The sequence below is a fragment of the Pteronotus mesoamericanus genome, unplaced genomic scaffold, assembly GCF_021234165.1.
Source record: "Pteronotus mesoamericanus isolate MK-2021 breed Mesoamerican mustached bat unplaced genomic scaffold, CSHL_Meso_final contig_74, whole genome shotgun sequence".
NCBI classification, from domain to species: domain Eukaryota; kingdom Metazoa; phylum Chordata; class Mammalia; order Chiroptera; family Mormoopidae; genus Pteronotus; species Pteronotus mesoamericanus.
Window position 1 is genome coordinate 33,769,815 of NW_026555247.1, and position 21,253 is coordinate 33,791,067.

Below are 21,253 nucleotides of genomic sequence, written 5' to 3' on the forward strand. Positions count from 1 at the left end.
TTGACTGTGACCCCTTTCACTGCTCCCTGAGATGCTGAGATGTGTCTTTTACAACAGCTGACCAATCTAACGTTAGTTTAGCTAATAGCCATTGATGATGTCTGTGAACTTGATTCTCTACCCTGTGACCTTCTGAAATGTATTCCTGTGCCTTTTCTATTTTGACCCAGTGAAGGCCTACCAAGAAAACTGTCATCGATACACGGTGTCTTTGTTAATAGAGGTATTACTGTATTGGGTGTCTCTCTTAAGTGTTTGGTTGCCTGGTATCTTTTATGTTAGACTTACTATATAGTGATTTTTTTTTTTTAGCTGTAATACAGTTACGATGTTTTATAAAAGGGAAGTCTAGTTGGTATGATTGGACAGTTCTTTTTCAATGACATTGAGGTGAATGTATCACCAATTCTTAGATGGCTCTGCCCATCTTTATAACATCGAGAGAGACTTACTTCCTATTTTCATCTCATGCCTCCAGACCTGGGATGCACACATGTTTAATGGACTGGGATCTACCCCAGTAGAAAACCTTGGGTTTGGAAGTTAGGAAACCAGAGTTTTTGGTACCAGTCCTGCTCCTAACTTTATGGTTCTTCACATGTTCTCTCTAGCGCCATGGTGCCCTGTGTGTGAAATTGGTGGGGTGCTGGCCTCCCTCCCCGCCGGCGTGTTAGGGAGTAAAGCAGGATAATCAAGAGCGTGTGCCTGCTGCGTCCTTCGGGGGAAGGTGACACGCTGAAGGTGTCTCTGCCTCTGCAGAAGCTGCACACAGTGGCGCAGTGGCTCTTACCCCATGCTTAGAATCCCTCTTTGCTGGGTTCTTTGTTCGGTGACGATGAGAAGCGATCCTACAGCGTTTTCTGGGCGCTCGTCTTTTAACGGATGCCCAACATTCTTCAGATGCCAAGTTTATTTTTCTAATGTAATGAAAGTAAACGTAATTTGGAACGACTAAAGGAAGGAAGACATCTATAATGGAGCTTTTCCTGGTCTCTTTCCTAAATTAAAACACAGGCTCCATGGTCCCTTGCTTTTGTTTTTCCTTTTTCTTTTTTTTTGCCACATTCACAGAGTTGCTTCAATTTGGGACCTTGAATTTTACCAAAAATGTCTGTGTTTAGTAAAGACCTTTTCCCCTAGACATGAGGCTTATAATAGCCGTAAAAATATTATGTGTTTGTGTATTTTGAAGTTAAGTTTATGTTTACCTTTTTAGATGATAGAGAATAATTTGACCTTAGTTTTTTTCCTGCTGTTTTAAATAATTATATTTGACTGGGGCTTAGCAGCCCCTTGGGGTTGTCTATTTTCCCCTCCTTTTTGGCTCTTGTTTTTGTTTCTGTTTTTAGGCAGAAGTGTCTCTAACGCGGCTCACGTGTCTTACTTTGGCTCCTTTTGACTCAGTAGGCCTCATTTTCTCTCTTCTCAACCATACGGAATTTCCCACATATTGAGAAGGGGGCCACTTGTAGTTTCTAGTTGATTTGGTAAAAGGCAAGTATTTCTCTGAATTTCCCTGACCTCAATCTATTGGATCTGAATCTAAAAAGGGGAATTAACAGGATTCTATATTGTAAACAGTTTTTAAATTTAAAAAAATAAAGAGAAACTTGATCGATGCCCAGAACACAAAGGATTTCAGGTGTAGTAAATGTTAATAGACCGAGTTGCGGCAGCATTAGGGAACCGCGTGACCCCTTTAATCGCTGCCTTCTGTCTGTCTCACGCACATTCACTGCTGGCCTCTTCTTGCCCTTGCAACTTTTTCCCACTGTAAGCAGATAGCCTGCAACTTTCTCTTTCCTTAGTTCTTTTTACATTCCCTTTTTTCTTTCCTTACAGGAAAGAGGGTTTTCTTTTGGTCTCCATGATGTTTCTTGGACCAGACCTCAGCCACCCGCTTCAGTAGCTGTAGGCTCTTTAATGTCCTGCTAATTTTCTTTGGGATTAACGCTTTCTCTCACTCGAGGTGCCTTCAGAGAATGAGCTCTTTATTCCTTCCGGCCCTTCCTTGGTCTTTTGCCTTTTGAACGCCACCCTTCTACCCTCGATGGGAAAAACCTTTTGTGGATGACTCAGGAGGATCCTTCTGTTTCATTAGTAACCCATCTATTTTTATTTTATGTAATCTTTTTTCTTTCATAGGAATCACAGGCTTCTAGGGTCGGGAAGGACTTAAAAAAAAAAAAAGATCTCACACATGAGCAGCTGGCCCAGAGAGGATCGATAATATCCTGTTCAAGACAGCACAGGGTCGGGCTAACCCAAAATAACTGCAGCGTGCTTGGGTAGCTTTGTTGCCCAAAACAGAAGTAGACCGGATGGAGGGGCTTTCCTTCCTTATCCTCCTGCTGTTATTTAGTGTTCTTAGTGTGTACGCTGCTGAACATTGTGCTTTCAGTCATTTAAAATGCTAATGCATTAATAACGATTTTTGTAAAATGCTTGCAAAGCTTCACATGGCACGCTATACAGAACACATGTTATTCTGAGCATGCCACTCCTCTGCGACTCTGGAAGTGTCTCCATGAATTCAGAAGCAGGGCATCTAAGAATAGAAGTACCTTAGATTAATCTAGAAGTTGCTGAGCACTGCCTCCTAGAAGGCGGGCCCCATCTGCAGTCCTCATTCCTCAAGTGGATGTTCCCATTCACACAGTCAGACCTCAAACAGTCAGATGTCAACCGGGAAGGACAGCTGGGTCATCCAAGGGTCACACACACACTCTCGGTGTTGCTGAGAGTCCTTGAATGTTAAAAGTGAGGTTGGGGAGAAACCTATCTCCAAATTTTAAATATTGTTCCTATCGGACTAGATTGGAACAGGTGATTTATTTAGAGATGTTGATTTTTCAGAAGTTTATTTTTCATGTCTTAAACAAATAGGAGTGGACTGAAATTTATGTTTTAGGAGACAGACAATCTAGGTGGTGGGCCTTCTCTACCTAATGGGGCCCCAGAACCTCCAGATACATCAGCCATACCAGTGTGCACCAGGAAATGGTGGCCTTGGCTTTGGAACCCACGCACGCTTGTTCCTCTGTGCCCCTCCATCGATGGCATGAAGGATTCAGTAGCGAAGATTTCCTCTGTTGGAAATACCATTTGGGTAAAGGGGGTGGGGAGGAACCGCAGTGCTGCAGTGTCCGAATTCGGCATGTAGGAGTCTTCACCAAAGCCAGGAGTCACAGTTGCTGTGTCCGTGGCCTCAACAATGGCCCCCAGGACCCACTGGTGGTGTCACAGTCTGGAGTCTGGATACCCAGTCCTAGAAACTTTAAAAATGCTCAAAAAAATAGGCCATTGGAGGTTTATTTTGCTTCTTCCTGATCTTCCTTCTTCCATATATAAAAACATTTTGGTCTGCTCCCATTAGAAAAAAAATGAAACCCACTTCCAGAAAACCGTTAGAAACCCAAAGGGGCTATTACAATGTGTTCGTTTTACCCCGTTTTGACCCAGTTAAGTTACCCATGTTGAATGGTCTTGTGCTAACGACTCTGTGTTTATCTTCCTAACAGATGTGTACATTGCAATGTTGTGTACTCTGATGTGGCCGCACTGAAGTCTCACATTCAAGGTTCTCACTGTGAAGTCTTCTACAAGTGTCCTATTTGTCCAATGGCATTTAAGTCTGCCCCAAGCACACACTCCCACGCCTACACACAACATCCTGGCATCAAGATAGGAGAGCCAAAGTAAGTCATGCCGCCTTTGACTTGTGCTCGCTACTGTATGAGTGATGTCGAGGAGGTAGGAGTTCTGTGGAATCGAATGTACGACAGGAAGAACGATGCCACCAGGCAGATGCCACTGCTTGATGAAGCGCAGCGCATACCTCCCTAAACCTTTCGTTCTCTCCCGGGGGTAGCTTTGTCCAAAAGGGTCTCATATTTATTTATGCTCTTGCCAGCACTTTTTAGTAAACAGGCAAATATTTATCAGTTTTGTTCTTTTTCTTAAGGTGATTTTAACAAGTTCTAGGAAAACAATAGAACCCTGCCATCCTTCCATTTTTCCATAGTTTCTTTTTTACAGTATACACTTTTCGTAGTAACATTTGTAAGATGAAGTCAACTTAAGATACTGGTTACTGAATTGAACTTCATTGCCAGTATCTGTCCTTGATTAGTAAAAAAATATTTATTTTTGCCTTAATCACATGCATGCTTCATCTCGCTGACTTTTTTTTGCTTTTTTGTGTCTTCCGTGAAGTGGTGCTTTCACCGGCAGTTCTGGGCTGCCTGCCTACAGGAGAAGCGGCTTAGCACCCGAGTCAGAATCCCGCTGCCCGCCCCCCGGCCGTGGACTTGCACCGCCCCTCACCCTGTCTCAAACCCTGTTTTTCCCCCCATCAAGTGAGGGTAATGCTTACATCCCAGGGTTTGAGTGAGGATAAAACAAGGTGACGTGTTTGAAATGCCTACCCAGCACGTGGTCCCTACACCCCGAGCACAAGGGGTCCCTGTAGCCTCAGTTGCTGCCCACAGTTCCTCGCGCCCTCGGGGGACACACACACAGAACACTGGTGAGATGCTCGAGGTTATGTTCCCTTTTTTCCGTATTATTTATGGCAAAGTGGAATGTCAAGATTTTGTGAGGCCACATTGGCAGCCTCCTATCTGTTGTGTTTTTGCCCATAACTCCACATAATCAAGCAGGTTTTAGGGAGAAGATACGCAGAAGTGACTGTTTACTAAATACTACACTATGGAATTTTATTCACTCTGATTTCTGTAGATCATCACATGAGACAAATTGCAATGTAGGGGATCCATAGACAACTTAGTGTGTAAATTTTAAAGACGGACATTAGCAAATTCTAGTTAATTTTCAGTGTCCATGGTAGTAAGACCTCTGGACACTGATGTAGTCATTTCTCCTCAGTGACTCAAGTTTGGGATTTTGTTCTTTATTCAGATTTTAAAATTGTGTTCACTGAAAAGCACGTGAGGTCTGGAACACTAGTTATTTGGAAATACAGGGCAGCGAATGAATTTAATAAGTTAAAACGATACTTCTCAAATTTGAGAAATATATAGGAAAACATAATTCCAGTACTTTCTTAACATGTTTCTTTCCACATGGTTCTTCAACAAGTGCCAAGCCTAAAGACAGGCATCGGTATCTGTGTTTTACCTATAAAACTACAACAGATTGGCAAATGCAACAAAACTTTTGCAAACCAGTGAACTTTTAAGTTACCAGCGTTTCTTTGGGCTGCTGCCCGGTGCCTGGCTAAGTGGAGGCCCCGCCCACAGCCCAGCTGTCGCTGCAGGTGCGACTTCGCGGGCTCTGTTATTGCCATGCCTGCACTGCACTGTGCATTGAGGACACTCTCCTGGCCCCCTTCCCTATCCAGGCTCCTGTAAACCCTCTTTCCTGTGCCATGGTGGAAGGTCATTTGGCCTACATGTGACCCAAAAGCCTTCTTTTGACATTAAAGTCATTTCTGGTCTCACTGTGTTAGCCCAAAACAAATCAGTAGCCCCACTCCAATGGAACTTCGGGCATTAAAATTTCCTAGCAGTATTTGGTTAACCAGTGGTTTTATGCAAATAAGTCAATTATGCAAATGATTTCCCTAACTCTTTATTAAAGATCAGCGTAGAACCCCCTGCCCCTATTTTCTTCAGCGAACACAGGGCAGTCTGAAACTGTTCCCATAAAGCCCTGCGGCCCCCACCTCAGTTTGAGAAGCACGACACTGGATTTTTACCACATGTTGACATGCTGTCACTGTGTTCCGGGGGCTGCTCCAGTGCCTCGTTGCTTGTTGCCCACAGTAAGGCCGGGCATACTTCCCTCCCTGCTGGGCAGAGCAGGGAGCTTTGAGTACCGTCTAGTCTTTTCTGGGTAATTTGAGATCATTTTCAATGGCCATTACCGGATTTTATGGTGATCCAGTTCTGTGTCTGTTCATTTTTGTTTTCCTTGACATCTGATGAACAGCAGTTTCTTTTGCTGTTCTGGGCCTTCCTTTCATGTGCCAGCTCTAAATGTTTCTCAGTGGATAAACGAGAACTCCAGAGTTTAGAATTGTATGAGAGAGGTTTTGAACCAGTTCCTAAGGAGTAAAATGTGCAAGGTTGTAGTAGCGGCACGGTAGAGGACTTGGGAGTTGGCCGGGCCGAGGTTGAGCCACGGCCCAGGGGTTACCACGGCTTCCATGGCATCGAGGCGATTCTCTAACCTGAATCTCAGCGTCTGTCCCTCTGCGAGGTGGCGGCCGAGGCGTGGGGACAGGACGGTGCTCGGGACAGTGCATTGTACCTAGCTGGGTTCAGCTGGTGCTGGAGGAGCTTTGTGGCCGTGATACTTAAGGTCTGGTTACTCTGCCATTCCTTGACCCTTTGATGTCTAGGATTAAGTCACACTTTTAAGTTCGCCGTCCCCACCCCCCCCAGGAACCCGGCACCCCGAGTTTCTCACTGGCTCTTCACCATGCCGTGCCCGGTGAGACTCTGCGCCCACAGGTCTCAGTGTCGAGACCGCCAGCTCCCTCCCCCACATCCCCGGCAGGCCGCTGTGGTTTTCCCGTTGTGTTCGCTCCATCTTCATGCTCTGCCCCTGTGCCTGGGAGGTTCATGGTCCCTTCACTTGGGCTTTGGTTTCCCATTAGCACCGATTTTGTGGTGTTTAACCGTTTCTGTCCTACGGACAAGTTGGAAGAGCGCTCTGGAGAACTCTTGCGTCTCCCTCACCCCGGCGCCCCGGTTGTCAGCATTTCCTGTCGTCCCCTCCCTGTAGCTGTCTCCTGGCTGGGAGGAGCGAGGTGTGTGACGGAAACGGGCGGGCGTTTTCTGCCGCGCCCCCCTAAGGGCGCTGGCCGTGCAGCCCCCAGTCAGGACTTGGTATGGGCCACGCTCGCGCCCAACTCGCAGAGCCTATGACCACTTCTCCAGTGGTTCAGACAGTGTTTTCTTAAAAATTTCTGGCCCGAACTTCTGTCCAGGAGCCCATTTTATGTTTAATTGTCCTGTCTTGTCAGTGGTCTTCCACCTGGAACAGACTCGCAGTCTCTCCCCCTCTCCTGCCTCTGGCTGTCCAGCAGGGGACCCTAGTTTTCGTTCTGCGGGTGACCCTCCCTCCCTGGCTCTGTCACTGCTTCCTCGCAGCGGGGCTCGGGGCATGCACTCTAGGCTGGAATCTTCTCACTGCGTCCCACTGGGGACACGCTGTGCCGACCCGGCCTTGCCATGCTGTTGTCACTAACCCCCAGCATCCAGTGCACTGGGTGTCCCTGTTTCCCGTTTAGGTTTGGAGCCGTTTGTGGGGCAGAATTCTGATACACCACCAAGAACCCGTTCCTCTGAAAGATGCCTAAGTAAATACATTCTCTGCTGTTTTATACTTTTCTTTACTATTCAGTTCGGGAAGGCAGCAAATCAAACCAAACAAAACCCCACTCCAAAGAATGTAGCATGAATAAAACGAGCCATGCTGTTTTTTTCATGAAATAGTTATTTCTGAAAAAGTAAGAATAGAATCCTGAGAAAGTTCTTAGCCTACCTAGTAACTCTTCTTTTCAGCAGGCTATTTTTTTTCTCCCCTTATTACTGTGTGCTAATTACAGAAAAAGAAATCAGGAAATATGGACAAGCAAAACAATAAAAGGAATACATATATTAATCACCCGGCAGAGATGATGACAGATACATGGCTTCTATTTCATTTCTGCATTCCTTTAAAAAATGTGACCACATCATACATACTGTCTTGTTACCTGTTGTTTTAATTTTCATTAAAGTCTTTCCATGTCCTTGGTCTATGTCTGCAACGTAATTAAATTTTTCACGCAGTTGCTCTTGTTTAATACTTACGTTACTAGACTGCTTAAAAAAATTCAGCTATTTCCAACAGCGAGGAAGTGAACACCTTTGTTGCACCTGATGAAGCTTAAGAGGACACAGGAGGGTACCTACCACCTTGGAGCTGTCTAACCAGACAGCTGTCTGACCTTAAAACTGTCCCCGCCCAGTCAAGGGTGCTTGTGCTCTCTGCCAAACGAACACGTCAAGGCCTTGTGAAAACACATGCCACTTACTCCGATTACATTTATCAATGTCATGGGGGAAGAAAGGGGAAAAAAAGGTACATTTGTAATTTTTGGACAGAAAAACGCAAAGTGAGGTTCGAAGGTGCATGAGAATTGCCCTCTTGAAAAGACCCCGAGAAGAAAGACAAGGGGCTATGAGAGGCCTTCCTTTCTTGACCTTTGCTGCTGAATCACCAGAGGAAACCTCAGCATTTCCTTTTTCCCTCTGACCTTCATTGTCTCTCACTGCTTCTCTGACATTTTCCTATAAGCTGCTCCCTAGGATGCTTTGTGCCCATTCTCCTCATCATTCTTCAGAGGAGACACTGGTCCTCTAGGGCCTCCCGGAACGACCAGGATGACCTGGGGCAGTTGGAGTCAGGGTGACCTGCTGTGGGCAGATGTGTTCACAAAGGATCCCTCAAATTCACTGGAGGCGAAGGTTGTAGCGGGGAGTCTAGGAACGTTCATTCCTCCAGACAACTCTGGCCTGAGTGTCTGTGGAGGGTTGTCGATGGACGGAATGGATAATGTGTTGAAGGTTAAACCTGCAGAATTAACTTAAGAAGGCTGCTTGGTAGTACATAAGGTACGGAAATGGTTTGTTGTGGTCAGTGAGTGTTTTAAGCCAGTTAAAGCGCAGTGGACGTTCAGGTGTCAAAGTGTGGATTTTTCCTTTCTGTCCAGAGTTCTGTGTTAAGATACAGAATGGTGCGTTCTGTGTTAAGAACAGACTGTTGATGTTCAAGTGTAAAATTGCTACTAAGTCCTAAAGAAAACTTGCAACAAGTGAGAGCTTGTGTAGTTACAGGGGTGGAGCAGGCCTGCTTTTTGGTTCATTCATCAAAATCTTTTTCAGGTTAGGATGCCACTGTGGAGCCTTGTTCCTTGTCTGATCTTAAAAACAAACAAACAAACAAACAAACAAACACTTTAAAAAAAAGCACCTAGGGTGCTTTTGCTGGTTGTTAAGTAAGTGGAGACCTTATAAAAATGTGTCACTTGTCTAAGTCATATAATGGTCATTAATTTAGACATCTAAGCAAATGTGCCTAAATCTTTACCCAAAATGTTGAGATGCACCTACACTGGAGTGATACCTTTGAAAGTTTGTTTCGAAGCTAAACTGTTTTCATTCTCCTTACCATGTTTATGTGTTCTCTCCGCTTCTGCCTCCTGAATTCTTGGGATGAGATGCAAGTTCCTTTGGCCTGAGCCACGAGAGCTGACTGACATGTCCATGCACTTCTCTGTTTTAGAATAATCTATAAGTGTTCCATGTGTGACACCGTATTTACCCTGCAAACCCTGTTGTATCGCCACTTTGACCAACACATCGAAAACCAGAAGGTGTCTGTGTTCAAGTGTCCCGACTGTTCTCTTTTATATGCACAGAAGCAACTCATGATGGACCATATCAAGGTGTGTGCGCCTCTCTCATGTCTTTTAAATGAATCCCGGATCCAGGCATTGGTCGTAAGTCAAGGTTGAGCTGCAGATGACGATAAAGCGCGGGGGCTGCGCGGGAGGGATGGAGGCTGGGCATCGGTAACGAGCAGTTTTCCACATGCTCTCGCCATGGGTACTTCACTGAGGGATGCTTTTGATTCCCGAGTCCTGGTCTCCATCCCGTGAAACATCAAATCAACACAGAGGAACAAACTCATGCACGGATTTTAAAAGCATAATGAATTATTAGGGTTCTTTTTTCCTACAGGTGAAAATGATGATTGTGATGTTTACTGTTTTTAAATAATATTTTATTTATTTATTTTTAGAGAGAGGGAAGGGAGGGAGAAAGACAGGGAGAGAAACACTGATGGGTGAGAGAAGCATCAGTTGATTGCCTCTCGCACACCCCCAGCCGGGGACCTGGCCGGCAACCCAGGCATGTGCCCTGACTGGAATGGAACCAGAGACCTTCTGTTTTGTGGGGTGATGCTCAACCCACTGAGCCACACTGGTCAGGCCTGAAGTTAGGGTTTAGAAATAGAGACTCTGACAAATTGTCTAATTTGTTTAAATATTGGAGTATTTAGAAAAATGAAGGTGTTTCCTTGTGAGACGAAGCATTTCGTTTGCACTAGAATGGATGCCCTGGACCTTTTATCTTTTTATCCCTTTTATCAAGGCTGCGTGGCTGCTGACTATGAAACGTCCAGGGTACAGTGCAGTGTCTGGCACCTGGCGGGTGATCAGTTAATGAAACAAATAAATGTCCAGTCTGGATGACCAACCCTCCAACCCTCAAAGGGGACACTTAAATCTCTTCACGGCCTTTTAAGCTCACTAAGGGCTGAGCTTAGTCCTGGCCTCTTAGCCTTCCGCTGTGGTAGGTTAAGTCATTTTATTCCCGTGTGATTAGGAGAGAGTATCCATTAGCTCTCAGAGATTAAAGTGATTTAACTTTTTAAAAAGAGAAACAGCAGATCCAATATCATCGTGATTGCAATCTCTTTCTCTTAGTTTACCCTCCGTTTTAATGCGTTCTACAAAAAGGTCAGTGTAGAGAGCAAATCAAGTCTGAATTAGTCTATTCTCATCTTCGTTAAATGAATGGACTGTTAATCCTTGGAAGGTCCTGTGTGGGGTGTAGGTGAGCTCACATGGCATAATCACCTATTGCAAAGGACTTCGTGTCTTGGAGTCTGCACATTAGAGGCCAGACAAAGGCGGGGGCGCTGTGACACGCTTAGCGCCAGTCAAGTGCAGGGGCGCCATGTTGCATCGTTCTCACCTTAAGTGCCATACAGTCCTCTTAAGATAGTCTAAAGGTGTTTGCTAAAATTACAAAACTATCTTGACAATAAATACTTAATGAATGATCAGGGGAAATGAGAAACAGCTAATAAAGATGTAGGGACATTGGAATTAGACCCAAATATTTTAATACACTTTATGGGGCAGGGGGAGCATGAAGAAGAGTCGCTCCTTAAGAGGCTTTTAAGGTGTTTGTTTTCTGGAACTCAGCTTTATATTTGGAATGGGTCATCGACTCAGTGCCTAGGGTCTTCCTTGTGTTAGTGGAGAACCTGGAGGACTACAAGGCCGCAAGAAATAGAGGCTGAAGAGGAGTCCTAAAATCTTGTGGCCACAAGGAGGAAAGAATTGTTTTTATTCATCTAAATTTTATGGGACATGATATGAAAGTTGTGGGAATGAAGACTCTTTTATATTCTCATTTCAAGTATGTTCTTTGCATTTTAAGTACTATCCTGCCTGTGTTTGAGATGGGTAAGAATGAAGATCAGGTGTTAGGGGCACCCTGTTCTTGTTATTTTTAAGATATGGACCTGCCTCTTGGGAGTTTATTTACATTGGCCCAATATCTGTGCTGTTCATTTGTAAGGAGGAAGGAAGGAAAAAGAAGTAGCACAGGAACATTTCTCCATATAAGCATTTATTTAAAAGCAGCTCTCTATTTGCCCAATCTAATCCAGTCCATGGCATTTCCTAGTTCCAGCAAAGGACAGATTTGCTCACCATAGGCCCCTCGCCTATGTAGGCATTTACATGTAAAGGAAACTTTCAAGTAACGATGATCATTCAAGATATTGTCACCAAAGCGAAGGAGAATCAACTCTGAGAGAATCAAGTTGTATTCCTGTTATTAAAAAGATTTGTTTTAAATAAACAGTCTTTTTACTTACAATGTGAAAATAAAATGTATAAGTTAGAAATTCTTACTCTAGCACACAGTCTGTTGATCACGGCAGGAATTCTTTTTTTGCATGCTTTTCTCTAATTTCTGTAGCAAATGGGTCATTTTATAAAAGACTACTTTAATACCGTATTCTCTCTTCACCTTTTTAGTCAGTAAAAATGCACTTGCCTAGAAACTTACCGAAGCCTTATTAGAAGATTTTGGGTTTAGGTGTCCTTTTTTTGGGGGGGAGGTGGATTTAAATGGTTAACAATGTAAAAATGTGGCTTGTGTTTTGAAAAAAAGCCCGCCTCTGCGCAGTGTGGTAGAAAGGCCAACGTCTAGCGTTTCACTGTCAAGACAGCACGCCTCACCCAATTTCTCTTTGCAAAGGAATGTTGGACGTGCAGCCCGAGCCCATGTCCAGGGTAGAGCTGGAACCTCTGCTCAGGGGACAGTGCGAGAAGCCCGTGTCCCTTCTGGGGTTACACAGTATTGCAGGAGGTTGGCTCCTTCTCGGGACTGTTGAGAGAAGACCTTGCCTTGAGAACATATGCTGGAGAGTCTGCGGAAGGGACGGCCCCTCACTCAGGCTCAGGGAGGAAGGTGGAGCCGGGTCTTGACCGAGCGAGCCCCGCACCGGGGAGGCCTGCACGTGCTGGCGCAGGAAACGGGCGGGATGTCCCGTGTCCTGCCGTTCCGCAGCCACAGGAACGCGGGGCCTAGTGACAGCCTAATGCGAATAAAAGGAGGTCCTGTTCAAAGATCACTTGTATATTGAGACACAGCAATTTGCTTCCTTGGTTTTTTGTTTTTATTTTATTTCATGCTTCTAGAACAGAAAACAAAACAAAAACCAAAGTGAGCTGATCTTCAGGATCAAATGCACTTATTTTACCCCCGTAGATTTTGAAATCCTGAGATTTTTAACTTGAAGGTAGCTGCTGAGGTTAATGAGAATAAAGAGTTCAGCAGTTTTAAAAGGCTTTTTGAGTCTCTTCTGTGTATAGTTTGCAAGTCTGGGTGCTATCAGTCAGACTGATGGATTCAGATAGGATGTAGGGAGATTATAGTTAACCCCCAAGCCCCAGCAAAACTCCACACTGTTACGAGTCTCCCAAGAAAGCAAAAGGCGAAAGGGAGGGAGAAAGTTCGCTATTATTAGCATGTTGGTCCTAGGTGTTTGTTAAAGTTGGTTAGCTGAGGGTCTTTACTCGCACCAGTATGTGAAAGTAAAACATTTTTCCCAGAGCTGGTTGGTTATAGAGAATATTCACTGTGTCGTGCCAGAGTGTTAGGAATAATCTGGATTCAGTACAGAAGTCTTTATCTTCAAAGAGTTTCAAGATGCCACAAACAAGTTTTCAAAAATAATTTGGAACTAGAAATGTCTATCTAGTTGACATGCAGACAACACTTCATCTATTTTTTAAGCATATATTTTGCTTGAGTTTTCTTCTTCATGTATTAAATACTTCAGGATGAATATAAAAATCACATTTAATCGTCCTGTGCCTTAAGATAGTCCACGCGTGCTCTTTTAGTTGTGCGGTTTGTGATAGATCTTTCTTTTCTTTTCATGACATAGTCTATGCATGGAACATTGAAAAGTATCGAAGGGCCTCCAAACTTGGGTATAAACTTGCCTTTGAGCATTAAGCCCGCAACTCAAAATTCAGCAAATCCAAACAAAGAGGACACCAGATCCATGAATGGGAAAGAGAAATTGGAAAAGAAATCTCCATCTCCCGTGAAGAAATCAATGGAAACCAAGAAAGTGGCCAGTCCTGGGTGGACGTGTTGGGAGTGTGACCGCCTGTTCACGCAAAGAGATGTTTACATTTCCCACGTGAGGAAGGAGCATGGGAAGGTAAGAGGGAGAGCCTCTCCCCTAGCCCCCTCCCCTCCTTGGTGTAAGGCAGCGTTCTGGCTGGACAGACCTCCAGGACAGACAGATCTCCAGGATGTGGGTTCTTGGCTCTGTCAGTAATTGGTAGGGTGACCTCAAAAACCACTGAGTGTCTCTGAGCCTCAGTGTCTCTATGAAGTGGACATTTCTAAGCCCCCCCAATCTTGTTCTGTGATTTTACTAATAATTGCTGTCCCTTACACACCTAAGGCTGGCAGTGAGTGATCAACCACATTCGTGAGGAAACTGAGAGCAAAAGGTGACCCAAAGTTCAAAGTGTTTGAACTTACCTCTTAGCCCTCTGACAAACACAGAGGAAAGCAGGAGAAGAAGAAAGTGCATGTTTTGAAAACTGCTAGTAGCATTTTATGACTTCCGTAATTATTTCCTGAGCTCGGTAGTGGGAAGAGGGGCCTCCTCCTCAAAGGTGTCTAGGAGAAGTTCTAGAACTCAAAATCCCTGAAAAATCTGAGTTGCAATATGTATATATTTTTTTCTCTCTTTTAAATTTTTATTTCTTTTATTCTCACCTGAGGACATTTTTTTCATTGCCTTTAGAGAGAGAGAGGAAGGGAGAGAGGGTTTAGAGAGCAGAGAAGGGAGGGAGAAGGAGAGGGAGAGAAACATCGCTATGGGAGGGAAAGGTCAGTCAGCTGCCTCTCGTACGTGCCCTGACTGGGACTGAACCCACAGCCTTTTGGTTTGCCTGATGACACCCAACCAGTTGAGCCTTCCTGGCCAGGGCTGTTCTTTCTCTTTTAAAAATAGGTACACATTTCTAGTTAAGAAAAAATTTTCAAATGCTCATTATTAGACTTAATAAACTAGCAAGATAATTTTTTAATATTATTATGATCTCAACATTGGTTTGTTTTGGTCAGGATCCAGAGAAGAGTCTGCATTATATTGGGTTGTTGTATAACTTAAGAATTCTGTAGCAGGTTTATTTTATTTTTTAATGTGCTATTGTTATTGGAAAAATTGGGTATATAGTCTCCTGAGTGTCTGGATTTGGGTCATGGTTTCCTTTTGATGTTTAACTTGTTTCTCCTTATCCCATGATTCTTAGAAATTCGATTAGATTCAGGTTGAATATTTTTAGATAGGAATATGTCATAGGTGCGGTATTCTTTTTGTATTGCATCCCAAGGCACATCATACCAGCTTGTCACGTTTGTAGTGATTCCCAGATTGATTAGGGGCTTCAGAGACATTACACGTTAAACAAACCATTTTATTGCTTTAACTTAAGCCAATGAAACCAAATAGTCGACCGTGGGAACCTGTGTAAAGCATGCATAGGAAATGGTTTGTGATTACTGACAGTTTGCACTAGATTCTTGTTACATTAAATGCTTAAGCATTGCTTTGTAGTCTGATTTGTTGAAATCATTTAGTTGAACTACTCATGACGCTCAAGTTTGATCTGGCTACCATTCCCAGTCTTATAAACTTGCTTTTGAACATCAGTCACAATGATCACAAATTGCAAAAAGATATTCTTGTTGTATTAGGTCTAACTGTACTTTAATTCAGTATCTCTTCATATAAAAATTAGTTACTGATGCAATAGCATGGCTTTAGTAGCCCGTTGTTGATTTCGTCATGTCAACCTCAGGCTCCCTGAATAGGCCGTAGCGTCTCACAACGTGCATTGTTAAGTGCTGGGTAGTTCTTGATGGTCAGTACTTGGTAAGCCTTCTGTGTAAATACCAGTAGTTCTTTCAGAGCCTGATGTGTTAGTGATTCCAGAAGTCTTGTCTTGGCACCCAGACTGGATTTCACAAATACTAAACACCAGCAGACCTTACTTATCTAGCAGTCCGATCCTTTTGTCTCTTGTACATTTGAGACTTCTGTAACCATCTTGTAACATTGCAGAATTCTTTTTGTTTATTTCTCCCCCTAAACTGTCTTTTATCTTGCACATCTGACAATTACTGGATCTAGACTCGAAGATGAAATTTAACACTTGCTTAAACTATTTGCTTTGGATGGCAGCATGGAGCCCGCCCGAACCGTGTGTGTGCCAGCGTGCTGTGCACGATGTGTACACTTGCATTGGAGGCAGCCATTCATCACAGAGGAAATGGTAGGCTTAGTGGGATTTTAGGATTAGCTTTGAAGAGGTTGAGACCCTGCCTTTTGGAATGAGCCACATCAGATTAGATTACAGTTTCAATTCAGTTCAGGCAGCCTCCTGAAGGAACTCAAGGGAGGTGGGGGAGGAAAGGCAATGTCTTTATAAACTGCTGAACTGTAAAGAAGGTTGGGTGAACGGGAGTCAGAAGCCAGCATGTGAGTGGAGTTCTGCCGGCTGAGCCTGACTGGAGCCCCCCACCTGCAAGCACCTACCTGCAGACGTACCTGCGTCCCTTCCCGCTCTCCTCCTCTTCCCGCCTGTCGGGATTCTCCTGTCACCTCGCCTGCGTTTAAACCCCAAACTTCACATCTTCGGCACTCTCTCTTTTCCTGTGCCTTTCTGAAAGCCAACCAAGCACCTTTCCACTCCCAGTCACCCCTCAAGTGACCACCTTTGGGTTTTCGGCTTCAACTTTGTCAACAGACTCACCTCTCCTGTGGCCTTGTTGTTGTGTCCAGTGGAAGTTTTTTGGGACTTGACCTCTATTGACTCCACTGCAGTATTTCTCACCCAATCGACAGTTCTCCTAAAAGCGTTTCCCACCCTAAGTGTTGAGTGCTACATTCTTCTGGGTTTTCTCATGGAAACGTTTCACTGTCTCTCTGGGGAATATCAGTTGCTCGTCACTTCTCACATAGATGTGCAGATAACTTCCCAGCCTCTGTCTCCAGCTGTGGTTTCTTACCTGCATTCCAGTCTCTGGAATCCAACCACAGTATCAAGCCTTTCAGCTTGTTGGATAATTCACAGAAGCTTTAAAGTGGCCTAACAAAGAGCGTACCCCGCCCCCTCCCGCCCCCTCAAGCTTCTGCAGGCGAAGCTTGGTGTCCAACGTGACATGGTGTTTCCTTCTCTCTAGCCCTCTCCCCATCCGTTCACTTAATACCCTTAGTTCACCCATTGATCTCTGCGTGCCCAGAGTATTAGCCTTACCGTGCAGTTCTGATTGTGCAAGGTGTTACGCCTCTGTGGCCCTCAGTCTAGTGGCTTCCTGGGAGTATGTCTACCCCTTTCTCTAGTCGGGATTGAGCTGGACAGGCTGGCTGGACAGGCTCTGAACGGGAACTGCTCTGAACGCTGCTCATCTGCCTCTGGGCATTTCAGGCGCCTGCCTTTAGTTGAAGGATCTCACCTTTCAGGTGGTGAACTTCTTTTAACCCTTCAGGTTTCGGCTTAGACATCAGCTCATCTGGAAAGCCGCTCTTGGGCCCTTGGGCTGAAGCAGGCCCCCTCCCCGCATCGCCCACAATAGCGTGGGCTCCCTGCTGTGTCCTTGCCACTCTGAAGGGCGCCTCTCCCTCAGGCACGTCAGGCTTTCCTCTCTCCTCCGTTCCCCTCCGTAAAGTCTCTGGGAGCTTCTCTCCCTCGCTCACAGTAAGCCAGTAAATATTAGTTGAATTACTGGATGAAGAATGGGTGCTGATTTGGAAGAGATCTTAGATGGGACTTCCTCTTCCTTGAAACGGGCATCGTGCGTGCTTTCGTGACCATGCTGTCCTGGGTTGTAGGTACCTAGATCTAGGGCAGCCATTCTCAGCCTCTTTGGCACCAGGGACCGGTTTCATGGAAGACAGGAGGGGAGGGGGCGGCGGAGCTTAGGTGAGCTTCACTCACTGGCCCACTGTGGATGGATGAGGGGGAGCGGGGGAGACATGAGGCAGAGCTCAGACGAGCTTCGCTTGCACCCGGTTCCTAACGAGGGTTGGGGACCCACAATCTAAAGAACTGTATGTGATGTGAGGAGCAGCCTCCAGTCCTTTCGGGCCTCAGCTGAGATAGAAGTATGAAACATGCTATACACGTGTAAGGAGTTTGAAAAGTGTACTTGGCTAAAGGTCTCAGGAAAGCATAGTTCCTGAGCTATGGGTGAATGTACTGGGACTCGAGGGCTTAAGAACGTTCTTATTAAAACGTCTACCAGGCTAGAAGTTACTGGGAAGATCTGATTTTACTGTGTGCTACGACAGCACATAAATGTTCTGAACCAGTGGACTGCAAAAGTCGCCTGATGGATGATTTTGGTAGTTTGTGCTAAATCGGAAGGTAGAGGGTGATGAGGATGACAGGGTGGCCAATGCTGACTTAGGGCTGGCCACGTGCTGTCTAGTGTTTTACTTACTCTTAAAACAGGCTCGTGAGGTAGACGCTGTCACTGGTCCCGTTTTATGGACGAGAAAAGGAAGCGTAAGCAAGGTTCAGTCATTTATTGCCCCGGGTTCTACAGCTTGTAAGCGGCAGATGTGGGAAGCGGTCCAGACTCCTCAAACACTGCTGAGCAGTCTACTCTTTGCAGCGCAGAAAAGCTTGGTATTTGAAAAATTCCTTAATTTTAGTCTCATTAAATCTTTCAACATGGGATAGGAAGAGTTAGCAAATATAAGACTTTCCATCCATCGTTACTTTAATTGGTTAAGGTTGTTTATGGTCAGTCTTGGTTAAAGTTGTTTTTGCCATCACTGAATGAACGAGTGTGCATTTATAGTTTTGGAACAATGTTGAGTGTAACAGTCTTATAGTGTTCACTTGGGACCTACTGCCTTACTGGAGTGAGTTGCAGTTGTAGTCAACAGTGCTGTGATGTTGTTAATTTATCACATAAATCCTCCGAGAGTCATGGATCTTTGGAGGGACTTGTATGTCTTAGTCACTGCCTGGGATGTGTTCGGGGCTGGCTGGGTAGTAGCTGGAGCGGGTTTCCAGGTACATGGAGGCTCTTCCTGCAGAAAGAGTTTCAGGAATCAGGAGAAACACGCGGGAGAGAGGCCCCTGCCTGCCTCTAGTTCTCAGGTCAGTCCTGCGGAGTGAATTACGCAACGTGATGGTCAGCTCGGCTCTTTCGGACCTGCAGTGTGGCCAGTCACGCTCACTCCTTTTCATAGCCAAAGACTGCACCTTCACTTTCACCAGCCACCTGGCAGGTGAGCGCCTTTGGCCAGAACGACCGGCCCAAAGGGACTGGATCCACACAGACTCATCAAGCAGGTATTAGAAGGTGACGTAACGTGCTGGCCCCGCAGATACCAAGCTGTGTCTTTGCACATGAAGCGCCGTTCCTGCAGCACTCTGAAGAGTCAGTCCTCTACAAGGCGAGTGAGCAGTCACTGGTTACAACCGGGCGCTTCCTGCCTCCCCAGTGACGACGGTGTTTACAGACGTGCCAGCTTTTGCAGTGAGCGCATCACCCGCCATGGCTGCTGTTATTTTGGAGACTGACGACGTCACTTCCTCCCTGGGCCCTTCCTGTTTATCTCTCATGGGGAGCTCGGCCTCAGGAGGTAGAGGCTGCCCTGAGACTGGGCCGGTGCCATCGCCAGACAGGAGAAATGTGAGACTTGGCTCCCGTCTCTGTCTGCTTTGCGTGAATGTACCAAGACTTGAGGGCTTAAGCACATTCTTATTAAAAACATCACCTGCAGCCAGGGACTGACTCCCCTGCCTGTTGCAGAGAAGCAGTTTTCCTTCTCTCTGCTTCCACTGCCCCGTGGCTGCCCGGCATGGATATAGTTCCTGCCCCCGCCCCTCCTCCTTCACTTCCACCTCCTCCTCTTCCTCCTCCTCCTCTTCTTGGTTTGTTGGAGGTTTGATTTTGCTGTCTCTTTATGCTGCTCAGAACCAGCAACTTGCCTTATTTTAAACCCATGGCCTCTCATCCTGTTTCCTGCCCAAGACCCAGACGGATGCCCCCCGAAGTCCCCACCCTTGTTCCCTGGCAGACCGCAGCGGCTCGCTGCATTCCAGGTTGCCTCCTTGCCCTGTGTCCCTGGCAGGTACAGTGTAGATCCCACGGGGCAGAGGGAAGAGGTAGGAAAGTAGCTTCTTTTATGACTTGAACTCATATTTGCTGTGGGATGAGGTGTTTTCATTGAATGGGTGCTGAAACGTCGTCGGGTTTTAGAATATCAGTCCAATTTTATGGTTCTGTTATTACGTGGGTAGGTTTTTATGTACTTGCCTGAGAATGCAGCATTGATTTGTAATTTCTTTAGGGAAATAGGTTCCTAAATCCAATTGGCAGGCCAAGGTTTTAGGTTTTAAGAATTTAGCATGTGATTGTGTCTGTAAATCGATACTACCTCAAAGCCCCAAAAAGATGGATGATAATTTTACATGCCTCAGGCGGGGATGTCAAAGGAAATAAAAGGCCACTCAAGCCATGGCCGACCTAATAAGGAATCGTGGCATCGACAGCATGAGAAGGTAACGGAGAGGTCATGCATTCCCGCTCAGTTTGCACGCGGGAGAACCGCAGACTCAGAACTGCTGCCGCAGGCCTTTTTCAGAACTTAACCCTTGTGCCAAAGGCTGCCTTAGAACCCACCGCCTCCCCTCCGCCTCAGGACCAGGGTGTGGGGTTTCCAGCAGCCACCCCAAGGTCTGCGTGGGAACACACTCTTGTTTGGCAGGGGAGGAGCCAGAGCCTGGGGTGAGCAAGGTGGAAGCTTCTGTGTATATTGCGTACTGCACAGGTGCTGCAAATAAAGATTTGGAAGGTTGTCAGGGAAGAAAGAGGCAGTATTTTCTCTACATCCATGCGAAGCCAAGTCATTGCAAAACTGAAATCAACACCAAGACAAGAAACACAGAAGAGCCTTTCAGGGGCTGTAGGACAGTCGGTTCTCACACGGGGGCCAGACCGGCTTCCTGGTAACTCGCGTGGCGTCACGTGCTCCTTCACGCCTTCACATCTGACGGTGGGTGAGTCTGCCCTGCAGCACTTCGTTAATATGGTTTGTTTAGACAGCTGGGGAATCAGTGTATCATGCAGGGCTGGGAGAGACAGGTGAAAATTACCATCGTCAGTCAGTTTCAGTCTTAGCTTTTTAATATTAGCGCTTATTTACTTTTTAAGCTTTTTTATATTTAGACTTGTTTCCTTTTTAACGTTATTAACAGTTCTTACAGATCATCTGATAAAAACAGTGATTATCTTCAAAAGGAACAACTAGTTTCTTTTGTCTTGATTTGTGGAAATAATATCACAAAGAATCTACATAGGTCTTTAGACAGTATATTTTAATTTTTCATTCTGTAGCAGTATTTGTCCTTTTATAAAATAGTGATTGTCAGAAAAAATTCCTTCCTGAAGACCTCTTTTCTTGTAGATTGCTTTTTAATTAAAAAGGGCAAGAGGACTGTATTAAAAATCACATGAGAAGAAAAACATTCTCTATATTCTTTCCAGTGGTCCCTCTTTGAGGACTGGATTCTCTGAGAACAGAAATAATAGAGAAATGTCACCATTGACAGGCACACATTTTAGGAACCAAGGAGGCTAAAAAGACGGGACAAACTTACAGGTGGAAGGGGAATGAAACTGAACCAGGCTCAGAAGAATTCGGCGACAAGATCTTTCCCATGCTCGTGTTATCTTTGATTCCTGAGCCCTAGAGCCAGTGAGCTGCGGCCGCCCCCGGCTCCCCCGTTCCGTTTTTCCCGCTGTGAACTGTGACGGAGAGAGAGGAGCAGTTCACCAGGACTTTCTCTGGCAGGGCCTTCCATGGAGTGGATGGCGGGATGGCA

General features: G+C 45.5%; 1 protein-coding gene across 4 annotated transcripts in view; it reads left to right on the plus strand.

Annotated features, from left to right (window-relative positions):
• ZNF532 (zinc finger protein 532) overlaps positions 1-21,253 on the plus strand; it is a 95,485-nt gene that overhangs the window by 58,053 nt on the left and 16,179 nt on the right. For all 4 annotated transcript variants that reach the window (XM_054583738.1, XM_054583740.1, XM_054583739.1 and 1 more), the window contains 3 exons: positions 3,522-3,698; positions 9,298-9,460; positions 13,270-13,551. In XM_054583738.1, coding sequence (XP_054439713.1) covers positions 3,522-3,698; positions 9,298-9,460; positions 13,270-13,551 — 622 coding nt within the window. The remainder of the gene's footprint in view (positions 1-3,521; positions 3,699-9,297; positions 9,461-13,269; positions 13,552-21,253) is intronic.